This window comes from Micropterus salmoides, unplaced genomic scaffold (assembly GCF_014851395.1).
Source record: "Micropterus salmoides isolate LMB-PRFRI ecotype aquatic unplaced genomic scaffold, ASM1485139v1 Ms_hic_scaffold_19, whole genome shotgun sequence".
Classification (NCBI taxonomy): Eukaryota; Metazoa; Chordata; class Actinopteri; order Centrarchiformes; family Centrarchidae; genus Micropterus; species Micropterus salmoides.
In genome coordinates this window covers 18,462,231-18,489,239 of record NW_024041039.1, presented here as the reverse complement: position 1 = coordinate 18,489,239, position 27,009 = coordinate 18,462,231, and the positions used below count along the sequence as shown (strand labels likewise).

Here is a 27,009-nt window from a genome sequence, read left to right as displayed (position 1 = left end):
CTCTGAAAAAGAGGTCCTGAATGTTCAAAAAACAGCTCTGACTCCATTTGGAACAAGACAACAGGCGGTATGTGTTGGTTAATATGTAACGCTCAGAGCACACTTGCACTTTGTTTCCCCAAATAATAGATGGAGCTTTCAGACGTAATCGTGCCCAAGTGGAATGGTATGTATGATAGTGAATTATGGAAAAAATGTATTTCAGTCAACTATCTTTTACCTTTTGTAACTGAGTTTATGCTAGTGGTTTTGGTGGTAACATAAGTGGAACAAATAATGTATTTATGAGATCTAATCTGCCTCATAATTTTTTTGTGGATGGATCACAATTCAATTGTGCTTTTTTCATATCTTTTGATATCTACATGTCTTTGTGTTTCAGGTTGTGCACCCAAACCTTCTTCGACTCAAAATATGGTGGTACACAAAATGAAGATGGGATTTATTTTCATTGTAACCATGTGCTTCCTTGCTCCTGTCCACCAAGCACACCATCCAAGTGCCACCATCTCAGATCTTTCCTTCAAAAATGTGGACTTTGCCATGGACCTCTACAGGAAAATATCCACCTACCATGACAAGAACATCTTCTTCTCACCTCTGAGCGTCTCTACTAGCTTTGCTGCTCTCTTAATGGCATCTGATGGTGTCACACATGAGGAAATACTCAAGGGACTCAACCTGGAGCAACTGGAGCGGGATGACCAGCCCGATCTTATCCCAAAACTCTTTCAACTCCTTAATGACAACATCACACAGAATGGATCGCTGAAACTGGACCAAGGCATGGCTCTCTTTATGCACTGGCAATTTGGGTTGGAGAAGACATTTGAGGACCAAATCAAGAAATTTTTTGACGCTGACATCAAAAGAATTGACTTTGCGGACACAAAAGGGAGTATCCGCTTCATCAATGAGTATATCAAGCGCAAGACGGAGGACAAAGTGACAGAGATGATTTCCTCCCTGGATGCACTAACCCAACTCATGTTAATCAACACAATTTTCTTCCAGGGTAATTTGAACCACTCTTGTATGCTATTTTGGGTTGTTAATAACTGCTTTAACTCTGTTTAACTGTTTTGACCTTTGACCCTTAATAAACTAAAAGTAGACCTACTTTTTCCTCCACAGGAGCCTGGCAGATGCCTTTCAACCCCAATTTCACTGAAAATGCACCCTTCTACATTGACAACTATAGTGTTGTGCAAGTGCAGATGATGTTTAAAGAAGATAAGTTCTACACAATAGACGATATCCCTCTTGGTGCCAGAGTGCTGAAGCTACCATACCAGGAAGGAGTTTCCATGCTTATCCTTCTACCCAACAAAGGCATAGACTACACAGCAATTGATGATGAGATAACTGCTGAGAGGTTCCTCAGCTGGATCAGAAAGCTGCAAAAAATGTAGGTGCATAGAAACTCGTGTTTTACACCCACCTGTCAGTCGTTCTTTAGCTTTTTCTACTATTTTAAAATCCATATTCTCTAGAAAGGTGCTGTTAAAAAGCACCCAGCAACAAACATGCAAAAGTATGATATAAAATACCTACAGCTAGATAACAAGTAAGGCTATACGTCTTGTTCACAGCAAACTGGAAGTCAACATGCCCAAATTCAAGATGGAGCAGTCGTATTCCCTTCACAATCTTCTACCAGATATGGGCATGGCCAGTGTCTTCAGTAATTCAGCCAATTTGACAAAGCTGAGTAAGGATGAAGGGCTCAAAGTGTCAGAGGTAAGTTTTCAATTCCACCATGCTCTTACAACATACTATTCCAACCACTGCAGATGATGATTTAATTTTTAATCTCTACTGTAAAATCACAGGTGCTGCACAAGGCTGTGATTGAGGTGGATGAGACAGGGACCACTGCAGCTGCTGCCACCACAAGTGGCATTATTGCATATTCCTTACCCAGGACCTTCATTGTCAACAGACCATTTTTCTTCTTCATATACCATGAAGACACAAACTGTCTGCTGTTCATGGGCAGAGTGATCAACCCCACCGAAAACTAGCAGTCATGACTTCATGACATGTACTGTTGAAGTTCTGAAGTGTTTGCACATGACACTGTGTTTATTCAGGCTTTTAAAAGGTTTATTTTTATGCATTTTTAAGCTTAAATCTGGCTTAGAATGCATGTTCTAGTCTGTTTGTAAGCCTGTGTGATCCCTAATAATAAAGAATTTACATATTAAGTGTGCCTTTCTTTTGTATTTAATCAAATCATTTCAGCTTTCAAACAATGATGTGGGCAAAGCACATACTAAATAAAAGCAGTGCTGGGTAGATACATTTGAGCGCCACAGTAATTGTATCACTTTCCATATAATGAGTAAATTAATAAATTGTTTTCAGTCAAATACATCAGTACCACTTTCCAATAAGGTCCTATTTATGGGGTTTGGACAACAACCATTAAAAATATGTTAACATGATAAACTCCAGACTTGATTGAAAACCACTAACAAATTAACTATTTACATTTATAATTGTATGTAGATGGCCTGTGAACCTTTGCTGTCTTAATTAGATGTGTGTCCTAGCTCAAACATTGAGCTCAGTCAAATTAGTTTTACTCTGTCTGAGTTGTATTAATTTCTGACTTTATGAAGATGATCACCAGATCATTTCAAATAGAAGATTTTAAAATATTTTGATTGATAGACAGGACAAATAGTTGCAGGAAGTACTTGTTAATGCCAGTTTAGTGTGTACATGTTAGATTACATGACTTCACTGTGCGTGTGTGTGTGTGTGTGTGTAACCCATAGACTGTCAAATAAAGTTTTTCAAACCATGTGATCGGCACTGTCATGGCTGCCTCCTCGTGTCATGCGTAAATGTTATCGTTTGTAACACTATTTTGTCATTTCAAGAAACCACAGACGGTCAAGGTAGTACTTTTTAAATATGTGTTTTTATTTCTACTTATTGTAGAGTTGTTTATGGTTTTCCAAGCCAATCGAATCTGTTATATTTACGTGCATTTTAAATGTAGTTACAGAGCCTCGGCACCCAGCTGCTACTACTAGCTAACTTCATACACTTTTAACAGCGCAGTTTATGGGAGGCAACATATTGGCGTAACCTGGTTAGTGTGTTTATTTGTAGGAAAATGAAGACAAAGAAGATGAAGACGAAAAATAAGCATATGTCCTTCGGGCTGAAGAAAAAGGACAAACGGAGTATCCATGTGAAAGGCAAATGGAAAGCCATAGAACTTGATCCTAGTCTCTTCTCCGAGGAGGGCCTGGAGGGCCTGGTGTGTTTTGAAGAGCTGACAAATTACAGTCTGATAGACTCCGAGAAGGCTGCAGCTAAAGCAGCACAAGAACTGAAAAAGGAAAAGAAGACGAAGAAAAGAAAAGCCAGCGAGGGAGAGGAGGCTGGAGAGAAGGTAGACTCGGCGACCAAAGAGAGAGATAAATCAGCTGAACCAGCCAAGAAAAACGCCAAAAAGAAGAAGAAAAATAAGAAACTGGCTGCAAAGGAGTCAGCCCAACCAGGTAAAATTTCTGCAGAAGTCACACAGGAGGATGCAGGTGGGGAGAGAGATGAAGGTGGAGCTGCTAAAAAAGACACATTAACACATGCAGCCATTAGCTCAGAACCTGATGCCCAAACAAAACTAGCAAAGAAGAAGAACAAAAAGAAAAAGAAACCGAAGGAGCAGAAAGAAACAGATACAGTCCCAGAAGAACAGCCAAACCTGGAGTCTCCATCAGAACTTAAGACTCTAGAAAAAGAAAAATCAGCTCAACATAAAGTGACAAAACTCCCCAAAAAGCAGCAAAAGAATTGGACAAATGCAGCACTTAATGGCTCTAATGACAAAAATATTGATGTGAGTGCATGGAAGGACCTGTTTGTTCCCTCCCCTGTGCTGAAGGCACTGAGCAGTCTTGGATTTGGGTCACCAACCCCTATTCAAGCCCTGGCTTTGCCTCCAGCTATCAGAGATCGTATGGATATCCTGGGGGCGGCAGAGACAGGTAAGAATGTCAAGAATATAAAATACCTTTTGGTCCAATAAGGACCAATTTGTCCTCATATTTCCACATGTGAAGCTCATGTAAGCATGTCATTACAGGAAGTGGGAAGACATTGGCTTTTGGCATTCCCATGATCCATACTATCCTGGAGTGGAGGGCTGGTTCAGAAAGGCCTGTTGATGACAGCACAGAACCAACCAGAGAGGTGGTGAGTTTGTATTTACCATCTGTAGATGAGTCCACAAAGTCAGGAGACACAGCTGAACCCACAATAGAAAAAGACGAGGACGACGACGTGAAGTCTGAGGAAGAAGATGGTGCAAGCATCACAGAGCAGGATCAAGATGATACAGATGAACATGACGGTGAAGATGAAGAAGATGATGATGATGAGAGGCTTAGGTGTGTTAAAGTAATCGAAAATGCAGATTTTGACTTTGAGCCCACCGCTGAAGAGGAAGAAAACCCTGTTGGTAGTCGGAGTCAGCCTCTGCTTGGACTGGTGCTTACCCCCACCAGGGAGCTGGCTGTTCAGGTCAAGCACCATATTGACGCTGTCGCAAAATTCTCTGGTAAGTCATTCAAGTTTTAAAAATGTTTTAAAATTAATTTAACAGAATTATTAATGTCTAGATACTGAAATGTTGCTGTTGTGCAGAAATCAAAACGGCGATAGTGGTGGGTGGAATGGCACAACAGAAACAAAGGAGGATGCTGAAGCGAAGACCAGAGATCATTATTGCCACTCCAGGACGTCTGTGGGACTTGATCAAGGAGAGGCATCCACATCTGCTGAACTTGAGACAGCTCAGGTAGGTCACCCTTCACACCTCCTTGACCAACTATACAGTTCAGTAATCAGTACAAATTAAGAGTTTTGAATTACAATAATTTGGAAATCAGAATTTTTTATTTGTTATGATCACATCATCACAACACAAAGCCAGTGAAAGGTCGGTGGATGGCCATAAATGTTTTTTTTACCGCAACATGTTCATATTTAGAGTGAAACATTAATACGGAGCGTGTTTGGATTTTTACAGGCCAGTCAGGAGGGGCCATATTAGCCCATTTCTATACAAGATGTAAAACACAGATAAAATATATACTGCATCTAAAATGCTCTGAAATTATGCATGAATGGTATAAAGAAGAAACAATCCAAGATATCCATGCCTTTTGATTAACATCACATAGCCTTAATGCTGTGTTCACATACACCGCAAATTTAATCCTCATAACGCTTTCCTTGCGCAGGTTTTATCGCTGGACAACTGCTGAGTGTTCACACACAACGAGATAAGCACACACACACAACCTGCGAATATTGCAGCTATGTGAACCCAAAGTAAACATTTTGTTGGCATTTAATTGCAATAAACAGATCAAACTGATACCAAAATAACTACAATATGATGCCGATTTGTTAGACATATGAATTAATGCCTTGTCAGGTCTGTCAGCAAGTCAGCAGGACAACAACTTTTTAAATGTTTTTTTTCTGAATGGAGTTTGGATCGATCAGGGCTATGCTATGCTAACTTGTTGACAGTAAAGTACAACGATAGCTAGAATAAAGTTACACACGCATATTTTCTGAACTCACCAGGTAGTTCAACTTCCTCGCTTTCTTTTTGCTAAGCAATGTCCAGTTTTGTCCGTTTTTTTCTATATAAACATGAAGTAGTAGTCCAGCACGTCCAGACAGTCTCACCGCTGATAGGCTTTCGCAGCATAGCGTTATGCAAATTTGTCCTGCGAATGTCGCAACAAACGCATCTTCTGCACCACCCGGAGCGAATTTGCCTCTTTGCATTTATTTTGTATGTAATCAAGCCACTCAAATGCTGGATTCGCTTTCAGTGTGAACACAGCATAAGTACAACCAGCAGTGAAAGCAGAGACACCTAGCATTGACCATGCACATTATTGTTATTTGTAGGAAGGGTCCCTGTGCCGTCATTGTCAAACAAATGGCAGAGGCAGCAGCAAAATGTTTGAAAGCTAAACTGGTACCACTGGTTCATGCTACCTTTTATTAACTGCTCTCAGTTGTTATTCCACAGGTGCCTGGTCATTGATGAAGCAGATCGCATGATTGAAAGAGGCCACTTTGCAGAGCTGGAGAGTCTGCTGGAGATGCTGAACACCGTGCACTTTAATCCCACGAGGCAAACATTTGTGTTCTCGGCCACACTGACCATGGCTCGCAGCCTGCCCACCCGCCTCCTGCAGAAGAAGAAGAAGAAGAATCTGGACCAGAGGAACCAGCTGGAAATTCTCATGGAGAAAGTGGGCATCAAGTCCAAACCCAAAATCATTGACCTGACCAGGAAGGAGGCAACTGTGGAGACCCTGACTGAGACACGAATCCACTGTCAGAAGGAGGAGAAGGACTTCTACCTTTACTACTTTTTGCTCCAGTATCCTGGCCGCACCATGGTGTTTGCCAACAGTATAGAATGTATCAAGAGACTGAACTCCCTGCTGGTTATCTTGGACCGTACTCCTCTGCCGCTTCATGCCAACATGCACCAGAAACAACGCCTCAAAAACCTGGAAAGGTTTGCTGAGAGGGAGAGGTAAGTTTTGCACACACTTAGAGTAGCGTTCTGAAGGTATTTTCTTTAGAATGGGACTTAATCTTGTAATTGTGTACATATGATGAAAAATAAAAACCTGTTACCTGCAATTACAGGCTTAAAGGTTTTATCAGGTATGTGCGAAGAGCTCTGGATTATGTTTCCCATATCCAGTTCCATCATGGAGAGTTTTATCATTCATCATTATATATTGATTTTATTTATGTTATGTATTTTATTTATTTATGTTATAAGTTTGCAATCACAGTAGTTTCGCCAATTAAAATAAGCAAGATATTCAATTTTTTTGGGGTGGGGTTTAATGGGGAAGAGCTTATTCACTCAAAGTGGAGAAATAACTTGAGGGCTCTTTGCCTGTACTCGCGCTGTTGTTGCTACCATCTTGGCAAGGTCTCCCTTGGTTAAAAAAATAAAATAAATTAAAAAATCGAAGTCAAAAAATGTAGAATTATAATATAAATAAAACACACTGAGATATGTATTTTAAGCTCAGATTATTTGTTTGGTTCTTGTAATAAGTAGTAGCCACGTGCTCACTGTCATATTCCTTACAGCGCTTAAATTTCAAATTTTATTTACAGTTGTGTTCTACTGACTACTGATGTGGCAGCAAGAGGACTGGATATCCCCAATGTTCAGCATGTTATTCACTACCAGGTAAGTTTTTTTGACTTTTCCATATTTATTTATTTAAACAAAAAAAAAAAAGTTTATACCAGTACTTCTATTCAAACATATTAATTGTGACCTATGAAAAACGAGGGGTACTGTTTAACTGTAACCCAAACCAGGTTCCCAGGACATCTGAGACTTATGTCCATCGGAGTGGCAGAACAGCAAGAGCCACCAAAGAGGGTCTCAGTTTGCTGCTAATAGGCCCAGATGACATGATGAACTTCAAAAAGATTTACAAGGCCCTTGGGAAGGATGAGGACCTTCCCATGTTCCCTATAGAGATCAAATGCATGGAAGCAATCAAGGTGAGACCCAGCATTAGGTCCTGTCTTTATGGGACGTTGAAGATTATATTTAATATTTTTGATTGTCGAGTGTGTTCCTCCACAGGAACGGGTGAACTTGGCCAGACAGATAGAGAAGATTGAGTTCCACAATAGCAAAGAGAAGCACCACAACTCCTGGTTCAGACAAGCAGCAGAGGCCCTGGAGGTGGACCTGGATGATGATCTTTTAATTGGTTAGACCAACACAGCACAAAATCTCCAGTAGTGTTTTCACTTTATTTTAAAATGTTCAAATACAGACAACTAAATATGCAATCTATCTCCACAGGCAGAGCACAGGATGAGGACGGTGACAGAGAGCAGCAGAAGATAGTAAAGGGGATGAAAAAGCATTTGAAGCATTTGATCTGCCAGCCTATATTCAAGAACGTGACAAAGACCAAGTATCCCACTCAAATGGGAAAGCTCTCCGTGCCTCACATGCCTCTAGCAGGGATGGAAAGTGCCCTTACCAGGATTTCAATACAGGAGGAGAAACAGAAGTTAAAGAAAGGGGTTCCACCACAGCAGAAAAAGCAGAAGAAAAAACAGCAGCAGTGACATGTTAATGGGGAATGTGTGTTTTAAAAAGTCCATCTTTGACAGGATTTATGTAATTGTTTGTTTACATAAATTCATTTCAAATCATTTATATACTTATTGCACAATGTGCAAAAATTGTATTTCCAGATGTCGTTCAATACGCTGTACACTGCAAGATTTTATAAAAATCTGTTTTCACAAGTGTCTTAAAGCCCAGCTGGGATTTTTTTTTTCAACCTATGTCAATATTCCTGAGTTGAGTCCCACTGGATCACTGGTCAGTGTTGAGGTCGTGGGTAGAGAATGTTATAATGTGACGTTTGGAAGAGGAGGTGCAGGGAGGGTTCTGCACCCTCTGGAATGATGTGATGAGCCAACTGCTGTTCATCACCCTCCATGGAGACTATGTGAATGCAAATATCCAGGGCCTGTGAAAGAGCTAAGATGTCCACATGGTCACACTCCATCGCCATGGCCTCCACTTCCTGAATGAAGACAACACCGACATTACCAAACTTGACAGTTGCATTTCCTTGAGAATTTTTTCACTAGATGGCAGCAACAACTTGTTACTAACTTGTTGACAGTAGGCTTGTAGATTGGGTGCCTCCACAAAGTTGCAGAAGAAGTCTGCATGGTTTTGCAGGTGTGCCGACGTGAGCAGCCGGAGATACTGCACCACGCTGTCGGAGGTCATCTGTTCATTGAAGAGCCTGAGCAGCCTTTCTTCTTGCTCATCAGCCTGGCACTGCTCAACTACATTTACGACCTTCATGGGAACAGCAGCAATTAGGTATTTCCAGTCATTGGTATTACAAAAGCTCTTGCTCCTAATTGTACATGTGTGCCTCGTATAATCTGATTTCATTCGCTGCACTTTATTAATAACTGGACTACCAGATTAATCACACACAGCAAGGAGCTATGTGTAAGTACTTACCTCATTCATGAACGTGAGATTTTCAGATGGTTACAAATTATCCCTCTAAATATACAGAATGTTTTACTTTTAAAAATCTGCATGTTTTAGTTAAAATGGTGGACTGACTGTGGCAGGCTCAAGTACAATAACAGTAGGCTATATTAGAAAAGTGACTTTGCATTCTGGAAGATAACTTGTGACTGAAATGACGTTATGCAGTAAGATTTTAGAAAACTGAGTTGAGTTAGATATAACTTGCATCGATCTTGTACTATACACTACCCAAAGGCCCAACATGGAATTTTGAGTGTATCGTACAAATAGGTCCCAGGTCACTTTTGTCATAGCTTTGTGTAGGCCTACCTTTTTTTCCAATTTTTAAATTGGCTTGTCTTTTGCCTAACTTTCCTGTTCTTGTTTGACATTGCCTACAGTGATTTCGGATTCCCATTGCTCTCTCTCTATCCATCTATCTATATATTACCTTATCGTTCTTATCTAAGCCTGTCATTTATTTTAAAGACCTAATGCTATCTTTTAGGTGAAATAGCCTAAATGGTGTGACTGTAAAATGAAACGCAGTATTTACTGTGTTGAGGTGGTGTTTGAAGGAACTCTCGTGAAATCCCGCAGAAGACAAGTCTTGGCAGGTTTGAATAATCTTCTCCTTAAACCTGAAAGTGAAACCAATAAGACAACGCCACTATACATCTGAAGTGACTTCAGTTGGGACAAATGGCTTTGATGGCGACAACTGACCTCTGCAAAGCCCTGGCATTGTGTAGGACTGACTCCAAGTGTGCGAAGCAGAGGGCTCTGTAGAAGCAGTTCCCATCCCCGCTCACTTGTCTGACGGAGGAAAACTGGCTGCTTAAATCCTAACAAAGGACAATGGGTGTGATTAATATATGGTGGATTCGTTGAGTTAAGAGGGATAACTATGCCCACCAGCAGTACACCAACCCACCCCTGCCTACTTTGTATTTGGTACCCGGCGTTAGCTCAGGAAACAGCGAAGAAATGTCCTCCCTGGACGAGACAAGACAGCCAGCCTCCATCTGTCGACAAACAAACAGCGTTACTGACTACGAGACCAAACAGCAGTTTCAAGCGTCGGCTGGCCACACGCCATAACGTTACCTCCGCATTTCAACAACATGGAAACGATGTATGAAAGCGTAATTACAATTTGGCAAGACTCCGTGCGTCAACGCTGTGTGTCAAAACATTGTTGCAATTGTATTTCCATTTTTCTGCAAACCGGATGTTTGCAGGTACCACGTGTTCGTGTTAAAGGGACAGTAGAATACATAGTTTGATTAATGCTGGAGGCATGCCTTTGTAAATGACTTTTTGTAAACGAAAAGTCATTGAGCCGAAGAATCATTCTAAAAATAGAAACTAGTGTAACATGTTTTAGCTCAAAACGTGGCTAGTCACATTAGCCTATTATTGTGGGTTAGCCTTCTCCCTGTTACTTCTAGGCTACTGCAAAGTCAAATTAGCAATAGCCTACTTAACTGTAAAAATTAAAAAAATTTAAAAAATTTTAAAAAATACTTTAATAGTAAAATCCTACATTCAAAATCTTACTCACGATTAAGCAAATTGTACCTAAAATATCACACTGTTATACTGTATTTCAACCTATCAGGTCGAAGTGGGGCTAATTTTAACTATTTTATATACAATAATGCATCATATGTGTTGATGTGTATCTCCAAAGTAACAAATAAAAGCTGTCACATTATTGCAGTGTAATGAAAAGTTGAATATTTCCTCCATCAAATGGAAAAACTCAATAGTAGCCTATAGTAATAGTATTTCAAAACTGTCTACTACGTAAAATACTTGAATAAATGTACTACTGGGCTACTACTAGTAAATGTAACTGTCCACCGCTGGTCATCAGTAAGTGGGTGTGCTTGGAATCCCTGAAAGTATAGGTGTCAAACAGTCCATTGGAGGTACCCTTTCTCTTTAATGAAATACTAATTCTTCTTCTTTTTCGTCTTCTTCTTATTATTATTTTTATTAAAACCTTTTAATTAACCACATAGTCTTAGATTAAAATCTTTAAAAAAACATTAAAAATCTCTTTTACAAGAGCATCCTGGCCAGGACAGGCAGCAGCACAATTAACAGGATTGCAGATTAAAAAACATAACAATTTACATTGAAAATAAATAATACATTACAGGATCATAAAATATCAAATATTCATCACAAGTCATCAACTTCAGTCATCAAACAGGGGCAATATGAATCGATCAAAACCTCTACACCCAGACGTGCCCGCCTTTAAAATCACTTTACTTGCACCATGCATGAATTAATAAAAGGATTAACGTGTTTTGCTGCTTCAGCTGCACTGTCGAGAGGAGAAGCATTACATCATAGCTAGTTGGTGATCAAATGGTGATCACTGTCTGCACTACAACGCTGTAAGAAAACCTGTATGGCAGTGTCGAACAACATGGAGCAGCCCAGAATTTGCTTTGCTGCTAACATTTGGTGTTTAGATGCAGAATGGGAAATGCACATGTGCGCAACACTTGGCCCTGCATGATATGATGTGATACAAGAGGAAAGATTATCTACTACTTTATATTTACTGTAGGGGAGAGCAGGGTAAGTTGTCTCGTGTGTAAGTTGTCACACTGCTCATAACTCCCAACACTAGAGGCTCTATGTCAAAAATCAAATAGCCATTTTGTTCAACTTCCTGTTCTGTAGGCATGTAGTGTGTTAGTAGATACAAACAAACAAACACACAAACAAACACACACACACACACTACATCATTCAGTTATTAATTTAGTTAGGCAACAAGGGTAGTACACAAATAAGCCTGTAATTATTATTTGCAAGGAGGAATGTGTTTTTGAAGGAAGGACGAAAATTATCAGCAGAAGACAGAGAGATTACACCACTTGACATGATGCTAAAGGCAGCCAGGCAGGTGAAGTTGAACAACAAATCGATCAAAAGCTGCTGACATCTCTTTTGACTTCATCTATGCGGAGCTATTTTCATACAGTATTCCAAAGAAGACGTGGTTTAAGTGTGTCAAATGCAACAAATGGGCCTGCGATGCTTGCACCTCAGGCCTGTTTAAACACCACATCTGTTTAGTTAAGAAGTTATGCATTTAAGCAAGTTATCTGCAGCATTACATTCAATTACCATAGATCTATTTGCACTCCAGAGAACGTTTGATTTTAAAGTTCAAAGAAAGACGTTGTGCCTAAGTGTTCTAACTGTTAGATAATCTAGTGTGACAACTTGCCCAATGCAGTGTGACAATTTACCTGCCAATGGGGCAAACTGTCACAAGTGCACACTCTCTATTCAACAGTCTACAACTCCATATAAGATAAGATATGAAGATGTAATGAATACAAAATCTAAGAAAATTGCATACATACCATGTCACACTCCATTTTGATAACTCCGTGCTGTCTGTCTGCATTATTTGATTGCGAGCATTTTATTTTTAAAATGCAACAATTATTCCATTCCAGAGATACACAGAGTAAAAATGCACAAATACAAAAGTTCTAATGGTCAAAATTTTTAAAAAGCTGAATAAAAGTGCAAAATTTGGTGTATAGGATTTTCCATAAAGAGTTTTGAACACTGAGCCTCTGTTACACAAACTCACACAATTTATGAGTCAAACAACTCTTAAATGTCAACAAAAATATCTAAAATGTCCACTGCATCTCACAGTCTTCATGTTGTCATGTTCTGTTACATTTCAAAAGTAAGCTATTGTCAAACTACTACTTCCAAGGTCAAAAATGAACTTTCTGACACAACAAACTTGAGATCTAAAGGTTGTACATCAACTCATTGTCTCACTCTTTCTGCTGACTTTACTTTTGATTTGTATTTTACTGCCGATGCTTTTCACTGATCCCCTCTCTTTTTTGTCTGTCAGAGCTGTTCTACTCGTCATTGCAGACCCTGACTCCATCAGTCTCCTTGCTCTCTTCTCTGTGTCTGCCTTGTCCACAATGTACTCCTGAAATCAAATCTGTGGTTAGGTCAAGGAGCTTAAATTATTAGCATAGTAACAACAACTTATGAAGATTTTACCTTCACCATGTCCATCATTGTCAGTATGTTCATGTTTTCCAGAGGTCCATATGCTGGTAGATAACACTGCTCTGCAAGGCTGTTGATGGCCATAAGCAAAGTTCCCACTTCTTCAACCTGAGTGATAAGTATATATCAAAACTCCTATCTGCAAATAAGCTAAGGGTCATTGCCAACTCATAATCTTGAAGGCACACCTTCACTCTGGACAGGCCTTGCTCCATCAGCAGGTTAACCTCTGTCTGCTTGTTCTTCTCTTTGAGGGTTTCCAACTCACTCTGGAGTTCAGACAGTTCCTTACTGATCAACTGCCACACACACAAAAACTTGAATACGTTGTTCCTTCAAGCACTGGTAATTAAGAAAAACTGCAGTGAATATCTGTGTCTGACCAATTTTTTAATGCTGTGTTCCTGCTTCATGGTCTGCAGTAGTCGCTGGCCCTGCTCCACCTCATCCTCCAGACGCCCCAATCGCTGCAGCAGCTCCTGGTGGGTGATGGACAGGGTCTCATGGCGCCGAATAATGGGCATAACCAAAGATTCAGACCCATTATCAAGGTAAACTGAAAAAAAATATATATTGTGCAGTTTGGTCCATCTTACAGCCAGTGTGTAAATAACTCATAAGGATGAGCAGAACAGGTAGATGTAAAGGTGTCACTCATGAAATGCAACACATGTCAGTTCTGAACTTACTGCTGGGGAGATAATCCAGTGTTTTCATCAAGTAGTCCTCATAGATTTTGTATTTTGCCATTCTCTCCTTTAAAACATGCTGTCTGTGAGTTGAGACATGGTAAATCTGAGGTCAAATGTGACATATTCAGTATTACCATATGAAGGCTTTGGTTTAAAGTTGTTACCTGTTCCGGAGTTGTTTCAGCTGTTCTGTCAGATCTTCTATCTCTCTCTGCTTCGATATGTTCTGCTCCCGTGCAGCCTCATACTTCTTCAGCGCTCGGCGTCGCTTCACTTCATTTTCAGCCACAAACTTCTCAAATTTAATCGCCCTCTCTTTAGTCTGGGTAAACAAACCCCAAAGGAAAACTGTTTTAGGACGCTGCCAGTGACAGAAATCCACTCCCTCATTCTTGTGTTGTAATTTTGGGTGGTTTCAAGTCACCTGCTGTTGTTTTTTTTCCTGTTGAGACCTTCTCTGAGCTAGAGCCTCCAAGCAGCTCTTAAACTCTTGCTGTTTGAATGCGAGTTGCTTGTCCACCTCATCCAACTCAGCCTGTTTCTTCAGAACCAGAGTCTTTTGCAAAGTGTTCACTCCTGCTTCAAGGACTCTGCTTGAAGTCTGCACATGTGAAAAATACAATTAGCTGCATAAACACAAAGGCTTTTCATGCACTAAAAGATCCTACAAAGTGAGTCATCATCACAGGCAACAAAAATTTAATTTTCTGTATTTATAAATTTTATTTCTTAATTCCACAGGTTGAAAACAAATCCTTTTTACTTACCTCTGTTACAACAGGTATGTAGTTGACATTTTCCTGCTTTTTATGTCTGAGGAGAAAATAGATTTTGTAATAACAACGCTATTCAATAGAAACGTTCATAAAAGGGTTTTAAAGAGAATGGAAGTTTATATAGGCTAATAAAAGCACTGGCAAACCTGGTGTCTTCCGACTGTGTTACAAAAATATTTCTTTTTCTGTTCTCCACCGTCAGTTTTAGACGAGGGTCGCTGTTATCCAAGACAGGAAGGGGAGAAGTCGTCATGTTTTTAGAAAATATAAGCTATTGTCCAGTAATAACCAAATCCTGCAGTTATTCCACGTACGGAAGATCCAAGGAATGACCAGAGGGTCTTTTCCGGATGTTTTCCTGGATTTGTGTAGACGTTGTCAGGGAAACGCGGACGAGACAACAGGGAATGGATCGGGATCGTTTCTCCGTGGCAACTGCCGAGGAGGCGGTTCAGTTTTATTGACTGAAGAGAGGCATAGAAATGAGATCGTTAGAGGTCTGAGAGGAGCAGAACATTTAGAGCGCCCACTCCGGCCTGGTTCCCGTGAACCAAGTTGCACAGAGGAGCAAACAATGGACTGCTGCTGCCTCAAGTCCAGATCAGGTTTGGGATGCACAGTTATCAACTCAGTTCACATGATAAATTCTGCTTCTCTGCCGACGTTACCTGTGAGATATGGCTGACAATTGATATGGAATGATACTAAAAGCCTAATAGAAGCATAATAAAAAAGGCTCCTGCTTTCCAACTTTCCATTAACATTTCATGCATAAATTATTAAAAACATTAGGCCTACCTAGATTTTTTTAAAGAATAGCCTGTTTTTATCACTCAACATTGTGCTAAAATGGAAATCCATTTGTTTATTTTATTGTTATTATTTATTTTTATATATTTTGGACAAAATTTTATTTTTAGATTGTTTAACTGTCCAGGTATGTGGTCACAATGCAACAAAGGTGTAAAATGCCACACCTGACAATATGGAATAGCTATTAGGCCTATGTTTTTTATGTCATGTTATTGTATGTATTTAAGCTCAATTATTGAAAACTAAAAGGCAAGACAAATCTATTTATAGAGTGCATTTCATACACATGTGCAATTCAGTGTGCTTTACATAAAAACACATATTTCAGAGGAAAAACACTTACTGTAGTATTTATAACTGTAGTGACATGTTTGCGGAAACCCAGTAGCATACTTTGATCCTTATCTAACTTCATAGTGAATCATCTCGGTAATAACATATCAACATCCCAGATGTAACAATTACATAGTTCTAGTTTAAACTGAGTACAATAGGGCTACTTATTCTTATTTCATGTGAAAACCTGCAAAGCCATCATATGTTGCCATTTAATGCTTTAATATCCACTATGCATTGTTATTTATGTTCTTATATTTATTAAAAGTGTTATTATAATACAATTTATCACCTTAAAAAAGTGGAATAGATATACTAGCAGGTTACAGAAATCAGACTTAATGACTTAATGCTATCTGACTCCACTGCATGACGTCCACATACATGGACAGCTGATATTTGGTGCATAAAAACTACATTTTAGTTTATAAAACATTTATAAAAACATCAGTCATACTTTACTGTACATAATACTAGGGCTATTTTGTTTTTACCTCGATTGATCTCTTTAAAAGTTTTGTACAGATCTGCCTGAGGCATTTAGCAAATGGCCATCACTACTAGTCTTGGATTGATGGGGTCATCAAGCAATGAATATTTGGAATACAAGATGGGAACCACTTTTACAATATTGTTATCAATCATCTGACACTGTCCTCAAGTGGCTCGGAGAACATAACCATGATATATTATCATAAAATGGAGTTAACTGCCCACAGATGTGGACACCATGCATGAAAAGGTTAAGATCTCCATTCATGTTTTTTAGACATAGGCCTAAAGAAATAGTTTGTTTCTAAATGATCATTTGTGTCCTATAAGTTTTTTTAGACAAAAAAAGTTAACTTAACTTGTTTTTTACATTGCATCTACTAGCCTTCTTCCCCCTCATTGAAAAGTCCGGAATCTTTGAATATGCTCATATTTTTAATTTCAAAAGTTTAAGTGTTGAATGCAAGGTGTCTACTTCATTGAAACGTCCATTCCCAGTGTGTGTGCTCTGAGGTTTTCTTGTTTCCACATCACCCTTGTGTAAGTTGCATATTGAACCATGATTGGTTTCCAAACTAGTTGTGATATCCCGCAGTCATGCTCATAAGAGATGTAACCCTAAACTCAGATTTGACGTAAGCACAGAGAAACGTTCCTCTTTTAGCAGATGAATGTGTCAAACTTTGCACATACAGCATTCTGCACAGTGAAGTAACAATTAACAAAACACGTCTTTGAATGGAGGGGGACATATGAGAGAAATACAAGACTTAACAGACCTTTTTTGATATGTCATAACAGAAAAATGACATGTTAATTTAATGAGTGTGGCATTCAAATTAGTTTTGCCAAGAGATAGCAGGATAATAATAGTAGGCCCTGTGTACGTCTGCTCACTGACAAAAGTTGCTGATACAAGTTATGATCTGTGGTTATTAATCACACCTGCAATGACAAGTCAAAATGTCTGCTGTAAAAAAAAAACACTTAAGACACTTAAATGGAGCAGAGACATTCCTAATGGTAAAAGTGTCACCTACTGCATGCATTTCCTGCTAAGACCAGCTTGAGATAAAAGATCTATAATTACTGTATAAACAGAAAGCAGAAGTGCTAGTAATGTTCAGAGGAAAAATTCCTTGTTGCAATTATATACCACCTCACAGAAGTTCCACTATTCTCTCTTATCGTGTTATACAACAGCCCTACCTTTGTGACAGTTGTAATGTTCAGTTTTTCTTAGAGGTGTTGATTCAATAACCTTGTGGAGACTGAAAGTAGTGATGTTTAATTGTATTGTGCTATACAGGTGTTTCTAATATTTTGTCCACTCCATTTAAATTAATGAAGGTGGAGGGATCAATATGGTTTCATATCTTCTAGTTTGAATGTTAATGATATAGGCAGGAAACATTTTTTAATCGTTTGACAGAAACACATGCACTAGCATCAATCTACATATTATATTTTACATATTTAGTTTGATGATTGATTAGAGCTACATGGTGCCACGATCGTGCTTTGGATTTATTTTTATGAATGTATAGTGACTTTGCTGTGTCTGCATTTTTCTGTCACATTTCAACTGAACATAAAACTAAACTGTGGGTGCTAGCTGGCCTTTTTGTAGCATTAGCTGGAATCAAAGTATGGGGCAACTTTCAGCGTTGTTTGTCTTTGTTGAAGCTGCACAGAAATTTAGACTACCTAGACTCGTTCCTCCAGCTGTAAAAAGATATGATTGTTTATAAAAACAGAGACTACTTCCAGTTTAGATGCAGGAAGCATTTTTCACACACACTTCCGACGAGGTGATTGTGAAACAGAGAATCAGCTGTCATTGTTATGTTCTCCTCAAGCACATTTTCACACTTTGTCATGTCACAGTAAGAGCTGATAGAACAGAAGGATTTTAGATCGTGTTATAAAAGTGGACTAACACATTTTTAATGTTAAAGCAACTGTGAATGAGGAACCAGGAACACTGTCACGTGGTGAGTTGAATTATGGTTCATACTTCTTTAAAATATACAAATGTGTTCACATCTCTCCTATTTCTCTCTCAGTATGTATTTGTGCATTTCATCTTCAACTGTATTTTCTTAAACGATTAAGCAGGGTCATAGTTGAGCAAATAAACTAACTCCAGCTTTATGTGTTATTCTAATGTCATATTTCTGCTGCATAACTCACTGTAGCACCACACACGACCTCACATCAGTGTTGTCTCTGGAACAGCAGAATCAAGTGGAATCAAACACAGTTGAACATGCCCTTAAAAGGCATCTATCCTCATCGCCTGAGCTGCAGCTCTCTGATGTCTGCCAGTGCGGACTTCAGCTCTGTCAAACGAGCTTGGTCTCTAATTCATACAGAATGACTGTATAGTACGTGTTTGTACCTGTTTTTACAATTGCTGCTATTAGTGTTTGTGACTTTGGTTTTCTAATCTTCTGGTCTGGATCATCATCATCATCCTCATCACTGCTATATAAAGAAGACGGCAGAGCACTGTTGGATGTCCAGGTCCTCAGACTAGACAACACACTTCCTTCTGCGATGATTGCAGTCAACACATCCAGATCTCTTTACCAGAGACTAAACAGTGATATCAAAGACAGGCTGGCTGTCTCCTCCCTGAGTCTCCACACTTCAGCCAACTCTAGAGTAATCTTGCTCAGGTGAGAAAACATTACTTTATGAGGCAGTTTTTTTACAAGAGGTAATATAAAGTATGCACATGCCCATGAGATTTTCCTTTGCAAATGTGTTATAATAAAAGGATCCCTGAGTAATCCCTTTGAAATGTTGAAATTAGTTATTTATGTGGTTAAAAATGACAGTGGTCATGTTCTACATAAATCAATGGTTATACATTTGTACTACAATTGATCAGCAAAAATTGTTGTTAAAACAAACAGAAAGGAAAATTATATAGAAACTTGGGTGTTTGTGAAATTATTTAAATATGTGAGGTTCAGTACATGTGACTAAACATGTGACATAAAAAAACTCCCCTTATGGTGGAGTGCCTGGAAATAAGTGTAAAGTTAAAGCTGGGTCATGTGAGGGAAATAAATGATAAAATCAGATTAAAAAATAGTTTATAATCTAACATTTGTGTTTAGAGCAACAAGCTAGAGTAGTTAACATACTCTGGAAGTGAAAGGGGACAAAATGACATTACATTATTATAAAAAAAATTTATTTCAGCTAGTGTGTAGCATGTTTTACATCTAAAACCACAGCTTGAATAGGTATTGCCTGCAGGTGGACTGCAAGAGTGCAGCAGATATTACTTTCTGCATCAGTAAGAGGTGACAGTGAAATGTACATATCTGCTGCTTTGACTTTAAATTCCTGTAGATGTGTCATGTGTGTCAGCCACAAAACACCCCCCTCTTGTGGAGAAAATACCGCCCGCTGAACATGATTTAGTGAGTCCGTTACAAGCCATTATCAGGTGCAATTGTTTAGACACATGAAGTTCAGAGGTCATGAACATGAATACTTATGTTACTGTGCCCACGTGACTTTGGTGGTCTTAAAGGGAAAGGAATCTTTTATTAGGTGTCATAGTTCTCCCAGACAAATGCAGCCAAAGCTAAAAACCGTTTTTTTTAAGTTATGACATAATTTGCTCACTAGTTCCCTCAATAGGACTTCATTTTGAACATTTTAGAAGGGATATGATGGGAAATAATTTTCTTAGAAGGGGATATAAAATGATTTCATATTCTGTGGTGTAAAAATATCCCGAACAGAGGTCATGGTCATGCCTGTAGCCATCATTGAGGGCACAGAGGTAACAACTTCAGTGTTGTTTCTGGGGATTTGAATTGAATATGATGGGTTTTTAAAGGCATGATTCTCATATTTTAGATGAAAATGGATTCTCTACGGATCCACTTCAGCAGTGTGCTGCTTTGTGGATCCAGGACAGCAAACTGAAGTGATGCTACTCTTTTTTTTTTTTTTTTTTTTTTTTTAAACAGCTTCTAGACCATCACTTTGGGGCACTGAATTTGCTGAAAATACAATTGCCCTGTTAAATTAATAAAGAAAATGTCCACGACAAATTATATCAGAAAGTTTTACAGAATGGGAATACACCAGCTATTTCTAAAATCCTGGCTGTAGCCCAGGTTACAGTAAGATGTAGGCTAGTCCGTTTATTTTCAGTTGTGGCATTCAAAAGTAAATAGTAACTCATGAATTGTGGTGGATCTATCTTTATTCTTCTGTAATAGTCATTGTTATTGCTTGTTTTATTATTCATACCAACAAGTCCCCTTTAAGATTAGTGCTTTTTTATTATCTGGTCGTTTAATGTGCAAACCAGCCAATGACATAAAGGCTTCATGTGAATAACGACATCTCGGCTAGTACTGCATTATCTCCAGTGCTGTTCGCCTTATCTCTGGATGACTGAGTCTCTTGACATATATGGGTAAACCCGTCACCCTGCGGCCTGACAATACGGTCCCAAAATAATCTGAGAGAGCACAGCTGAGCCCCGCTCGGCGCCGCACGCTGCTCCGCCGACGCGCCGTGTGTGGAAACACTGCCGTGAAATCTATCATCAGTAATGACGAAATTCAGCTATTCTGAATACTTATCTCAGTTCCGTAATGCTGGAGGTAAATGTAATTATGTTCTGCCGCGACTGCGAGGAGATAGGAGGAGAGGGGACAGTCAGAGCGACGTCACGTCTGAGCCGGAGTGAGTCTTTTGTTGTGGTGTTAGACACAGAGGCTGCTTGTATGTGTGCGCGTGCGTGTGGTGGGGTCCTTGTGCACGACTGAGGTCTTCTGTGTAACTAGAAGAATATGAGTAAGATGTGTTTAATCTTGATTCTTGATTCTTAATTCATTAATAACATATCCTACAGTATTATTTGCTTATTTAGGTTACATAGACCCCCTAACATCAAGTAATCGCCTAAATTTAAAGATTTAAGGTCCATGGTTGCATCAGAACTGCTGCCCCCGAACAGTGCTGATGTCTGTCTAAGTTTACCCTTAATCAAATTTAAGTGTAAGTGGTTTGTTTTTTCTCCTTTCAAGGGATGTTGACCCCGTGGTCTTTGCCATCAGGAGAGGGGATGTTAAGGCTGTTAATGATCTGGCCACATCTGCTCCTCACAGCCTGCTGAAGGAAAACAAAGATGGCTGGATATCTCTGCATGATGCTGCTTTCTGTGGACAGACAGAGTGCTTGAAGACTTTACTGAGAGGTATGCCATTGAAAGTATTATTGAGGGTGCATTTGTTCTGTGCATTGGCTCAGTGTGATACTATAGGATGTATATTTTCAAAAGTCAGGCAACTGGTTAGTGTGATGCCTATATTTTATGCTCCAGCCCATCCAGGTTCAGTAGACAAACGTACCTTGCAGGAGCAGACGGCCTTACTGCTTGCAGTGTCTTGTGAACACTTGTCATGTGTGCGGTGCCTTCTGGAGGCAGGCGCCGACCCTGACATCTGCAGCAAGAACAAAGAAACCCCTTTGTACAAAGGTACAGCTGTTAAATTCAACTGTATACAGCAGAACTATTTAGAAAGTATGGATAAGTGTATATCAGCCAGGCATTTGACAGAAATGACTCAGTGTCCTGTCTGTTTCTGTAGCCTGTGAGTTGGAGAATGTGGAGATGGTGAGCCTCCTTCTGTCCTGTGGGGCCACTGTGAACCAACGGTGTGGTCAGGGTTGGACAGCCCTCCATGAGGCTGTATCCAGGAACAACACAGAGATCTGTGAGATGCTAATAAGAGCCGGCGCCTCAATCAATCCACCTAATACCTACAGCATCACACCACTCATTGTAGCAGCTCAGCGCGGACAGATGAGGGCACTGTGTTACCTTATAGGGAAAGGTACTTTCCTGCATAAAATGTCCCTCCTTGTCATGTTTCTGATCCCCTTTTAAATGTTTTAAAGAACAAATGCTTTTCTTTAGGTGCAGATGTGAACATGTACATGTGTGATGGTGTCACAGCATTGCATGAGGCTAGTAAAAATGGCCATAAGGAAAGCGTTGCAGTGCTGTTGGCTAAAAACGCCGATGCCAACAAACCCACTAACTCAGGACTGCTGCCGCTGCATGTTGCTGCCCAATATGGACACCATGAGTAAGTTTAGAAACTTGAACTAGAAATTTGTTAATTAGGTAATGTTATAATAGAAAACATTGATGAAGATGTAAGTGCTCAGATACAAAATGTGTGGTCAGAATGGACCACAGAGTGGTTACTGTAAACAGAGCTAGACTAAGAGTTATAGAAACTGCTTTGTATTTGTTGTCTTTGTGTGTTTTGTGTTATTAACCTCTTCACTTTGTGTCCAGGATTGTGTCCCTGCTTGTCTCAGTGACAAGTCGAGCCAGGCTCCGCCACTGCTGTATCAGCCCCCTGCACCTGGCAGCAGAGCACAACAGACACACAGTGGCAGCTGTGCTACTGAAGACAGGTGTAGATGTAAACGCCACACTGGCCCACAGTCACTCTATCCAGTATGCTGATCGGCGCGCAACAGCCCTCTACTTTGCTATAGCAAACGACAGCACCGAGACAGCAGAGGTGTTACTGAACGCCGGCGCTAGTCTAAGCCTGGACCCAATCAGTCCTCTACTAATGGCCGTACGGCAGGGCTGTGTCAGCACTGTGTCATTACTGCTGGAGAGAGGGGCCGATGTCAATGCCAGAATGGCGGCTAATACTACTACGTTCCCTGCCGTTGTTGCACTTTGCATGAATAATCTGCCTCTACTCAAGTGCCTTCTGGACAATGGCTGTGATGCCCTCTCCTGCTTTAGCTGTACACATGGCAGAGCCCCTCACCCAACATCAGGAGGATCCCCTATAAGAACTGGCGGCAATGGATTGCAGAATGACAATATGTTACCTTTAAACTGCAGTGAGCCACCAGAAAGGGCATTACAGGTGTGAATAATAATCAAAAATAGTCTAATGGATTTCACAATGACTGAATGTTCTTTATGAATAATTTAGCTTTGTTTCTGATTTTCTTCTCCAGTTCTGTGAGTGGATCTCAACATCAGTTATGTGTAAGTGGGCAGGACCAATTATAGACTTGCTGCTGGAGCATGTTGGTCATGTTCAGCTGTGCAGTAAGCTCACTGAACAACTGGACAGCCGGGAAGAATGGCTCGCTGTTAAGAGGAAGTCATGTACGTATCAGAAAAAATCTCATCATTTACTTACATCCTAACATGCAAACATGTCTCTTTCTGTCTTTTCACTTCCTCACACATGCATTCAACACAAACGAGGTCTACAAATATGCAAATCCTCTTTGTCGTTTCTCTTCTTGTCAACAGTGTCACCTCGTCCACTGCTACACCTTTGCAGATTGAGGATTAGGACCCAAATGGGGAGACACAGACTGAAATCTCTCACAAGTCTACCTCTGCCGGACAGACTGATCAGATACCTGAGTTTGGCTGACTGACTTTTAAAATTAACGTCAAGCATTATAGGCATCAGAGATGCGACTAAATTTATCATTTTGTGTTTCTTTTTTTAGTTGTATCTAAAGTTTTGAATCTGTAAATGCTCCTCTCAAAGCTGTTCTCTATGTATAAAATAGCTATTTATATGCAATCTAATGTTAAGTTTCTTTAATCTGTCTGTTTTGTAGTTTCACAGAAATGCTCGGTGATAGTGAAAATGATCTAATGCCCAAAGGAGTTCTTTAGGGAAGTTGAATCATTTATTTAAAAATAAAAGTCATTTTTTCAAATGCGCCTATCAAAGATTCCTTGGACAAAGAAAAAAGCAATCTATGTCCCATATTCTATTCTCACAGTCGAAAGAGAAAACTAAAACAGGATGCTTTCATTCATTTGCATGACTTTTGGTACTTAAAAAAAGAACAGTCATTCTCTGTAGACACCTAAAAGTGGACACCTTTGAACAGTATTGAAGTTATTCTGCAAGTGCAACTTAGTCCTTTAGATTTAAACAATAAAAATAGATGAAGCATTCCAATAAGTGCTTAAGAAGGTGTCTCATGTAGAAATGCTGAGAGAAAGAAAGATTTGTCTGTGTAAAACACAAAATGAAAATAATTAGTCCTATTTGCACATTTTTTGTGTGACTGGTCCATTAGTAAGGTAATTAAATGAATCCAAACACACTGAAGATCGGTGAAGGGACAGATGGTTTGGTCGGTATGGGTTTGACCACAACGTGCGTGTGAATTTTCTGTCCATAAGGATGCTCGGGTCTCTCTGTCTGGGTCCCTGCTGCTTTGCTCCACACTCCCAGAGGCGGATGGGGGACAACAATGTGACTGTGGAGGACCTGGTGTCCGTGGTACTGAAAGGGGCAGCAGCCGCAAACACTCACACAGTGATGAGAGGTCAGGTCCAGTTTCAGCGTCTCTTTGTCCGCAGAGCTGCGTCGACTGGACGCAGACATAGTGGCCTTTGCAGCATCATCATCATCATAACTCTTTTTCCTCTTTTCGTTTTCACTGCCCTCAGATGGGCCCGTGTGGTTCTTTCTCAATCCTAAATGTGAGTGCTCCCTCTTAGTTGGGGTCAACTTCGGTTCCTCCCAAAATGAGGCAGGTAGTTGACGTTTCCTCATGGGCACCTGCTCTACAACGCTCCCCATATTCTCCACACCTTGAGCATCCAAACTGGCTTTCTCTGCGACCTTCACCCTCTGGTGAGCTGTTCCCACCGGTTTGGTGCACCCATACTCAGCAGACCTGAGCGTGTGGCATCTTGGCACTCTGGAGTACTTCTGAGAGAAACGCTTCAGTTGTTTCTGCAAATATTTCCTGTGGTCCACAGAGCGTCTGCACGGAGCAGACTTGTCCAAGGCCGCTTTGATATCGCTGGATGCCAGATTCACAAAATTCAGCAACGTCTTGACCTCACTATCTGCATTTGCCATCTTTGCCAAAGATTTTGATCAAATCAGTCCATGTTATAACTTATAGTCCACCATCCAGATCTAAAGGAAAATTAGAAAACACATTTAGACTTCGCGTAATTGCGCATTACTCAGGAATTCTGCCCTCAAGCCAGCACTGAAAGCTTCTCAATTTATATATATTTCTTTCATAGTAATGACCTACCACTGCTGACTTCAGTCTCTCTCGCAGCCACAGTCCAAGCACAGACTTCTCTCCAGGCTGCAGCAGGAGCACTTCAACAAGTTGAATGAATATAAACTCCTTGTAGTTATGGTGCTTTCCTTGAACCAATCAGCGACCCCAGGCCCCTCACAATGCACCCCAATCAGCCTCCAAGCGTCCCGGTATCGAATTCTTCACCATTGCAAATTGTTGTCATGGAGATCTGGAAAAAGCAGCTGAGGGGATGCGATATTTTTCCTACGCTGTGATTCGGCGCGTTGGCCAATCCTCTCCTAAAAGTGTGCATGAATAAAAATAAGTGCAAATTCAGCTGAAATAGGTAAGCATTGTAAATTTATTCTGGAGCTGTTAACGTTGAGTTTGTAACATAGATACCCCCTGATACCCTCCCCAAGACTGATGTCAGCTGTAGGATTTGGTGAGGGGGGGATCTAAAGAGTGCATAACCATGGAAAGGGGCTTGAACGCTCAAGAATCTTGTCTTTCTGTTTGCCCCCTCAATCGAGCGACACAAAGGCTGAATTACTCATTCAAACCTCGCGGGACAAAGGGAAAGGAGCTGGATAGCACTCCTGCATTTGTAGTCAAACATTTAGAGACTTAAATCGAGTCGTCATGAAGGAGAAAGAGTCGGACAAAGCCCATAGAATTGCCATCAGCAAACATTTTCCTGTGTCATATTATGGGGTCTCCATGGCTCCCTCTGGCCCGCGGACAATAGCACAAGTTTGCACACTCGAATACTGTCACCCTGCCAACGGCACGGCAACAAGGGCCCAAAACAGGACAATCCCCAGAGAAAGCAGGGGCTCCGCGGGGAATGTTGCAATGGAGGAGGAAAAGGGGACTTGTGAAATGCTAATTGAGCTTCATCCCCTTATTGAAGTGAGAAAAGAGTAGGCCTACCTATCGTCCCATTGAACCGCAGAGTGAGATGTGAGGAAACAGTGTGTCTGTTAAGTAACACCTCGTGCTTGTGCACTATGCTGCTTTCAGGGCATATCCCCTGAACCACTATAGCAGCAGGACAGATAATTTAAAAAATATTCTGCAGTCTACATTAAGGCTACAGGCCATTTATTTTGAGTGAGCTGCAGGCTACATGATTGATTGCCTCATTCACTCAGTTTGGGGTTGTCTGAGGTGAGCCCCGCAGGTCTATATAGGCTCTGATTGGTCTATCTCTTAAGGCGGTGCATCCCCCTTTTCCTGGAGAGGCAGTGGGCCCCTATTGTTCTCCTCTCTTCTTCTTCCCTTCACCTCTCTGTTCAGCTGAAAAGGCCAATTAACAATGGAGCCCCCCTCCCCTGTGGCCTGTCACCCCACTCATGTGCTTTTGAAGTGAGAGAGAAAGAGAGAGAGAGGAAGCATAGTGGCATCCATAAATCCCACAAAGTGTCTCTGTCCTTGTGCCAAGACAGGTGGATGGCATGTTTGTTGATCCTTTCAGGATATTTGGAGGGTTGAGCTGATTTATAGAACTTCTGAAAATTTTACTAATTTCTATGTTTACCTGTCCAGTTTAAGAGGGTAATGGGAACCGGCCAGACATACCAACATACAAGTTAAGGTGTTACTTTAACTGCTG

General features: G+C 40.3%; 6 protein-coding genes across 10 annotated transcripts; 3 read left to right on the top strand and 3 right to left on the bottom strand.

Annotated features, from left to right (window-relative positions):
- Positions 1–10: 10 nt before the first annotated feature.
- si:ch1073-416d2.3 (protein Z-dependent protease inhibitor) lies at positions 11–2,207 on the top strand. The gene is made up of 5 exons (XM_038728226.1): positions 11–166; positions 383–1,015; positions 1,135–1,408; positions 1,593–1,740; positions 1,833–2,207. The coding sequence occupies exons 1-5, from the start codon at positions 130–132 to the stop codon at positions 2,022–2,024; spliced, it is 1,284 nt and encodes a 427-aa protein (XP_038584154.1). The 5' UTR covers positions 11–129; the 3' UTR covers positions 2,025–2,207.
- Positions 2,208–2,357: 150 nt separating this feature from the next.
- ddx24 (DEAD (Asp-Glu-Ala-Asp) box helicase 24) lies at positions 2,358–8,355 on the top strand. The gene is made up of 9 exons (XM_038728221.1): positions 2,358–2,906; positions 3,124–4,004; positions 4,103–4,576; positions 4,663–4,816; positions 6,071–6,586; positions 7,189–7,264; positions 7,399–7,587; positions 7,673–7,802; positions 7,898–8,355. The coding sequence occupies exons 2-9, from the start codon at positions 3,128–3,130 to the stop codon at positions 8,167–8,169; spliced, it is 2,688 nt and encodes an 895-aa protein (XP_038584149.1). The 5' UTR covers positions 2,358–2,906; positions 3,124–3,127; the 3' UTR covers positions 8,170–8,355.
- LOC119909946 (ubiquitin thioesterase OTUB2-like) lies at positions 7,827–10,352 on the bottom strand. Of its 2 annotated transcripts, none has more exons than XM_038728234.1 (6): positions 10,260–10,352; positions 10,051–10,131; positions 9,833–9,951; positions 9,663–9,747; positions 8,729–8,920; positions 7,827–8,636 (listed from the first exon to the last, which is right to left on the bottom strand). In XM_038728234.1, the coding sequence occupies exons 2-6, from the start codon at positions 10,129–10,131 to the stop codon at positions 8,430–8,432; spliced, it is 684 nt and encodes a 227-aa protein (XP_038584162.1). In that variant the 5' UTR covers positions 10,260–10,352; the 3' UTR covers positions 7,827–8,429. The 2 variants fall into 2 exon arrangements, with proteins under 2 accessions (XP_038584162.1, XP_038584163.1); XM_038728235.1 differs by lacking the exon at positions 10,260–10,352 and adding an exon at positions 10,214–10,232.
- A 1,747-nt stretch (positions 10,353–12,099) lies between these two features.
- On the bottom strand, positions 12,100–15,115 carry si:ch1073-416d2.4 (coiled-coil domain-containing protein 42 like-2). Its single transcript, XM_038728231.1, has 9 exons — positions 14,798–15,115; positions 14,643–14,688; positions 14,300–14,476; positions 14,040–14,197; positions 13,873–13,955; positions 13,567–13,739; positions 13,372–13,482; positions 13,175–13,291; positions 12,100–13,100 (listed from the first exon to the last, which is right to left on the bottom strand). Exons 1-9 carry the CDS (start codon positions 14,902–14,904, stop codon positions 12,921–12,923), a joined length of 1,152 nt encoding a protein of 383 aa, XP_038584159.1. The 5' UTR covers positions 14,905–15,115; the 3' UTR covers positions 12,100–12,920.
- On the top strand, positions 13,675–24,053 carry asb2b (ankyrin repeat and SOCS box containing 2b). Of its 4 annotated transcripts, none has more exons than XM_038728224.1 (9): positions 13,675–13,734; positions 18,790–18,973; positions 21,359–21,528; positions 21,655–21,810; positions 21,923–22,168; positions 22,252–22,423; positions 22,639–23,233; positions 23,328–23,481; positions 23,632–24,053. In XM_038728224.1, the coding sequence occupies exons 2-9, from the start codon at positions 18,852–18,854 to the stop codon at positions 23,760–23,762; spliced, it is 1,746 nt and encodes a 581-aa protein (XP_038584152.1). In that variant the 5' UTR covers positions 13,675–13,734; positions 18,790–18,851; the 3' UTR covers positions 23,763–24,053. The 4 variants fall into 4 exon arrangements, with proteins under 4 accessions (XP_038584152.1, XP_038584153.1, XP_038584151.1 ...); XM_038728225.1 differs by lacking the exon at positions 13,675–13,734 and adding an exon at positions 18,048–18,286 and having other exon boundaries at positions 18,793–18,973; XM_038728223.1 differs by lacking the exon at positions 13,675–13,734 and adding an exon at positions 18,048–18,286.
- Positions 24,002–25,738, bottom strand: LOC119909945 (protein FAM181A-like). The gene is made up of 2 exons (XM_038728233.1): positions 25,401–25,738; positions 24,002–25,276 (listed from the first exon to the last, which is right to left on the bottom strand). Exon 2 carries the CDS (start codon positions 25,214–25,216, stop codon positions 24,431–24,433), a length of 786 nt encoding a protein of 261 aa, XP_038584161.1. The 5' UTR covers positions 25,217–25,276; positions 25,401–25,738; the 3' UTR covers positions 24,002–24,430.
- Between the last annotated feature and the right edge of the window lie 1,271 nt (positions 25,739–27,009).

Bases quoted from the DNA above. Each gene is read 5' to 3' on its own strand.
- si:ch1073-416d2.4 (XM_038728231.1), bottom strand. From the start codon at position 14,904: ATGACGACTTCTCCCCTTCCTGTCTTGGATAACAGCGACCCTCGTCTA. The intron at 14,689-14,797 runs GTTTGCCAGTGC...TTTTCTCCTCAG, and splicing joins ACACAGTCGGAAGACACCAG to ACATAAAAAGCAGGAAAATG. The intron at 14,477-14,642 runs GTAAGTAAAAAG...TCACATGTGCAG, and splicing joins ACATACCTGTTGTAACAGAG to ACTTCAAGCAGAGTCCTTGA.
- LOC119909945 (XM_038728233.1), bottom strand. From the start codon at position 25,216: ATGGCAAATGCAGATAGTGAGGTCAAGACGTTGCTGAATTTTGTGAAT.
- ddx24 (XM_038728221.1), top strand. From the start codon at position 3,128: ATGAAGACAAAGAAGATGAAGACGAAAAATAAGCATATGTCCTTCGGG. The intron at 4,817-6,070 runs GTAGGTCACCCT...GTTATTCCACAG, and splicing joins CTGAACTTGAGACAGCTCAG to GTGCCTGGTCATTGATGAAG. The intron at 6,587-7,188 runs GTAAGTTTTGCA...TTTTATTTACAG, and splicing joins AGGTTTGCTGAGAGGGAGAG to TTGTGTTCTACTGACTACTG.
- asb2b (XM_038728222.1), top strand. From the start codon at position 20,881: ATGACGAAATTCAGCTATTCTGAATACTTATCTCAGTTCCGTAATGCT. The intron at 22,169-22,251 runs GTACTTTCCTGC...GCTTTTCTTTAG, and splicing joins GTGTTACCTTATAGGGAAAG to GTGCAGATGTGAACATGTAC. The intron at 23,234-23,327 runs GTGTGAATAATA...TTTCTTCTCCAG, and splicing joins CACCAGAAAGGGCATTACAG to TTCTGTGAGTGGATCTCAAC.
- si:ch1073-416d2.3 (XM_038728226.1), top strand. From the start codon at position 130: ATGGAGCTTTCAGACGTAATCGTGCCCAAGTGGAATG. The intron at 1,016-1,134 runs GTAATTTGAACC...TTTCCTCCACAG, and splicing joins CAACACAATTTTCTTCCAGG to GAGCCTGGCAGATGCCTTTC. The intron at 1,409-1,592 runs GTAGGTGCATAG...TCTTGTTCACAG, and splicing joins ATCAGAAAGCTGCAAAAAAT to CAAACTGGAAGTCAACATGC.
- LOC119909946 (XM_038728234.1), bottom strand. From the start codon at position 10,131: ATGGAGGCTGGCTGTCTTGTCTCGTCCAGGGAGGACATTTCTTCGCTG. The intron at 9,952-10,050 runs GTAGGCAGGGGT...GTCCTTTGTTAG, and splicing joins CGCCGGGTACCAAATACAAA to GATTTAAGCAGCCAGTTTTC. The intron at 8,637-8,728 runs GTTAGTAACAAG...GTCTTCATTCAG, and splicing joins TACAAGCCTACTGTCAACAA to GAAGTGGAGGCCATGGCGAT.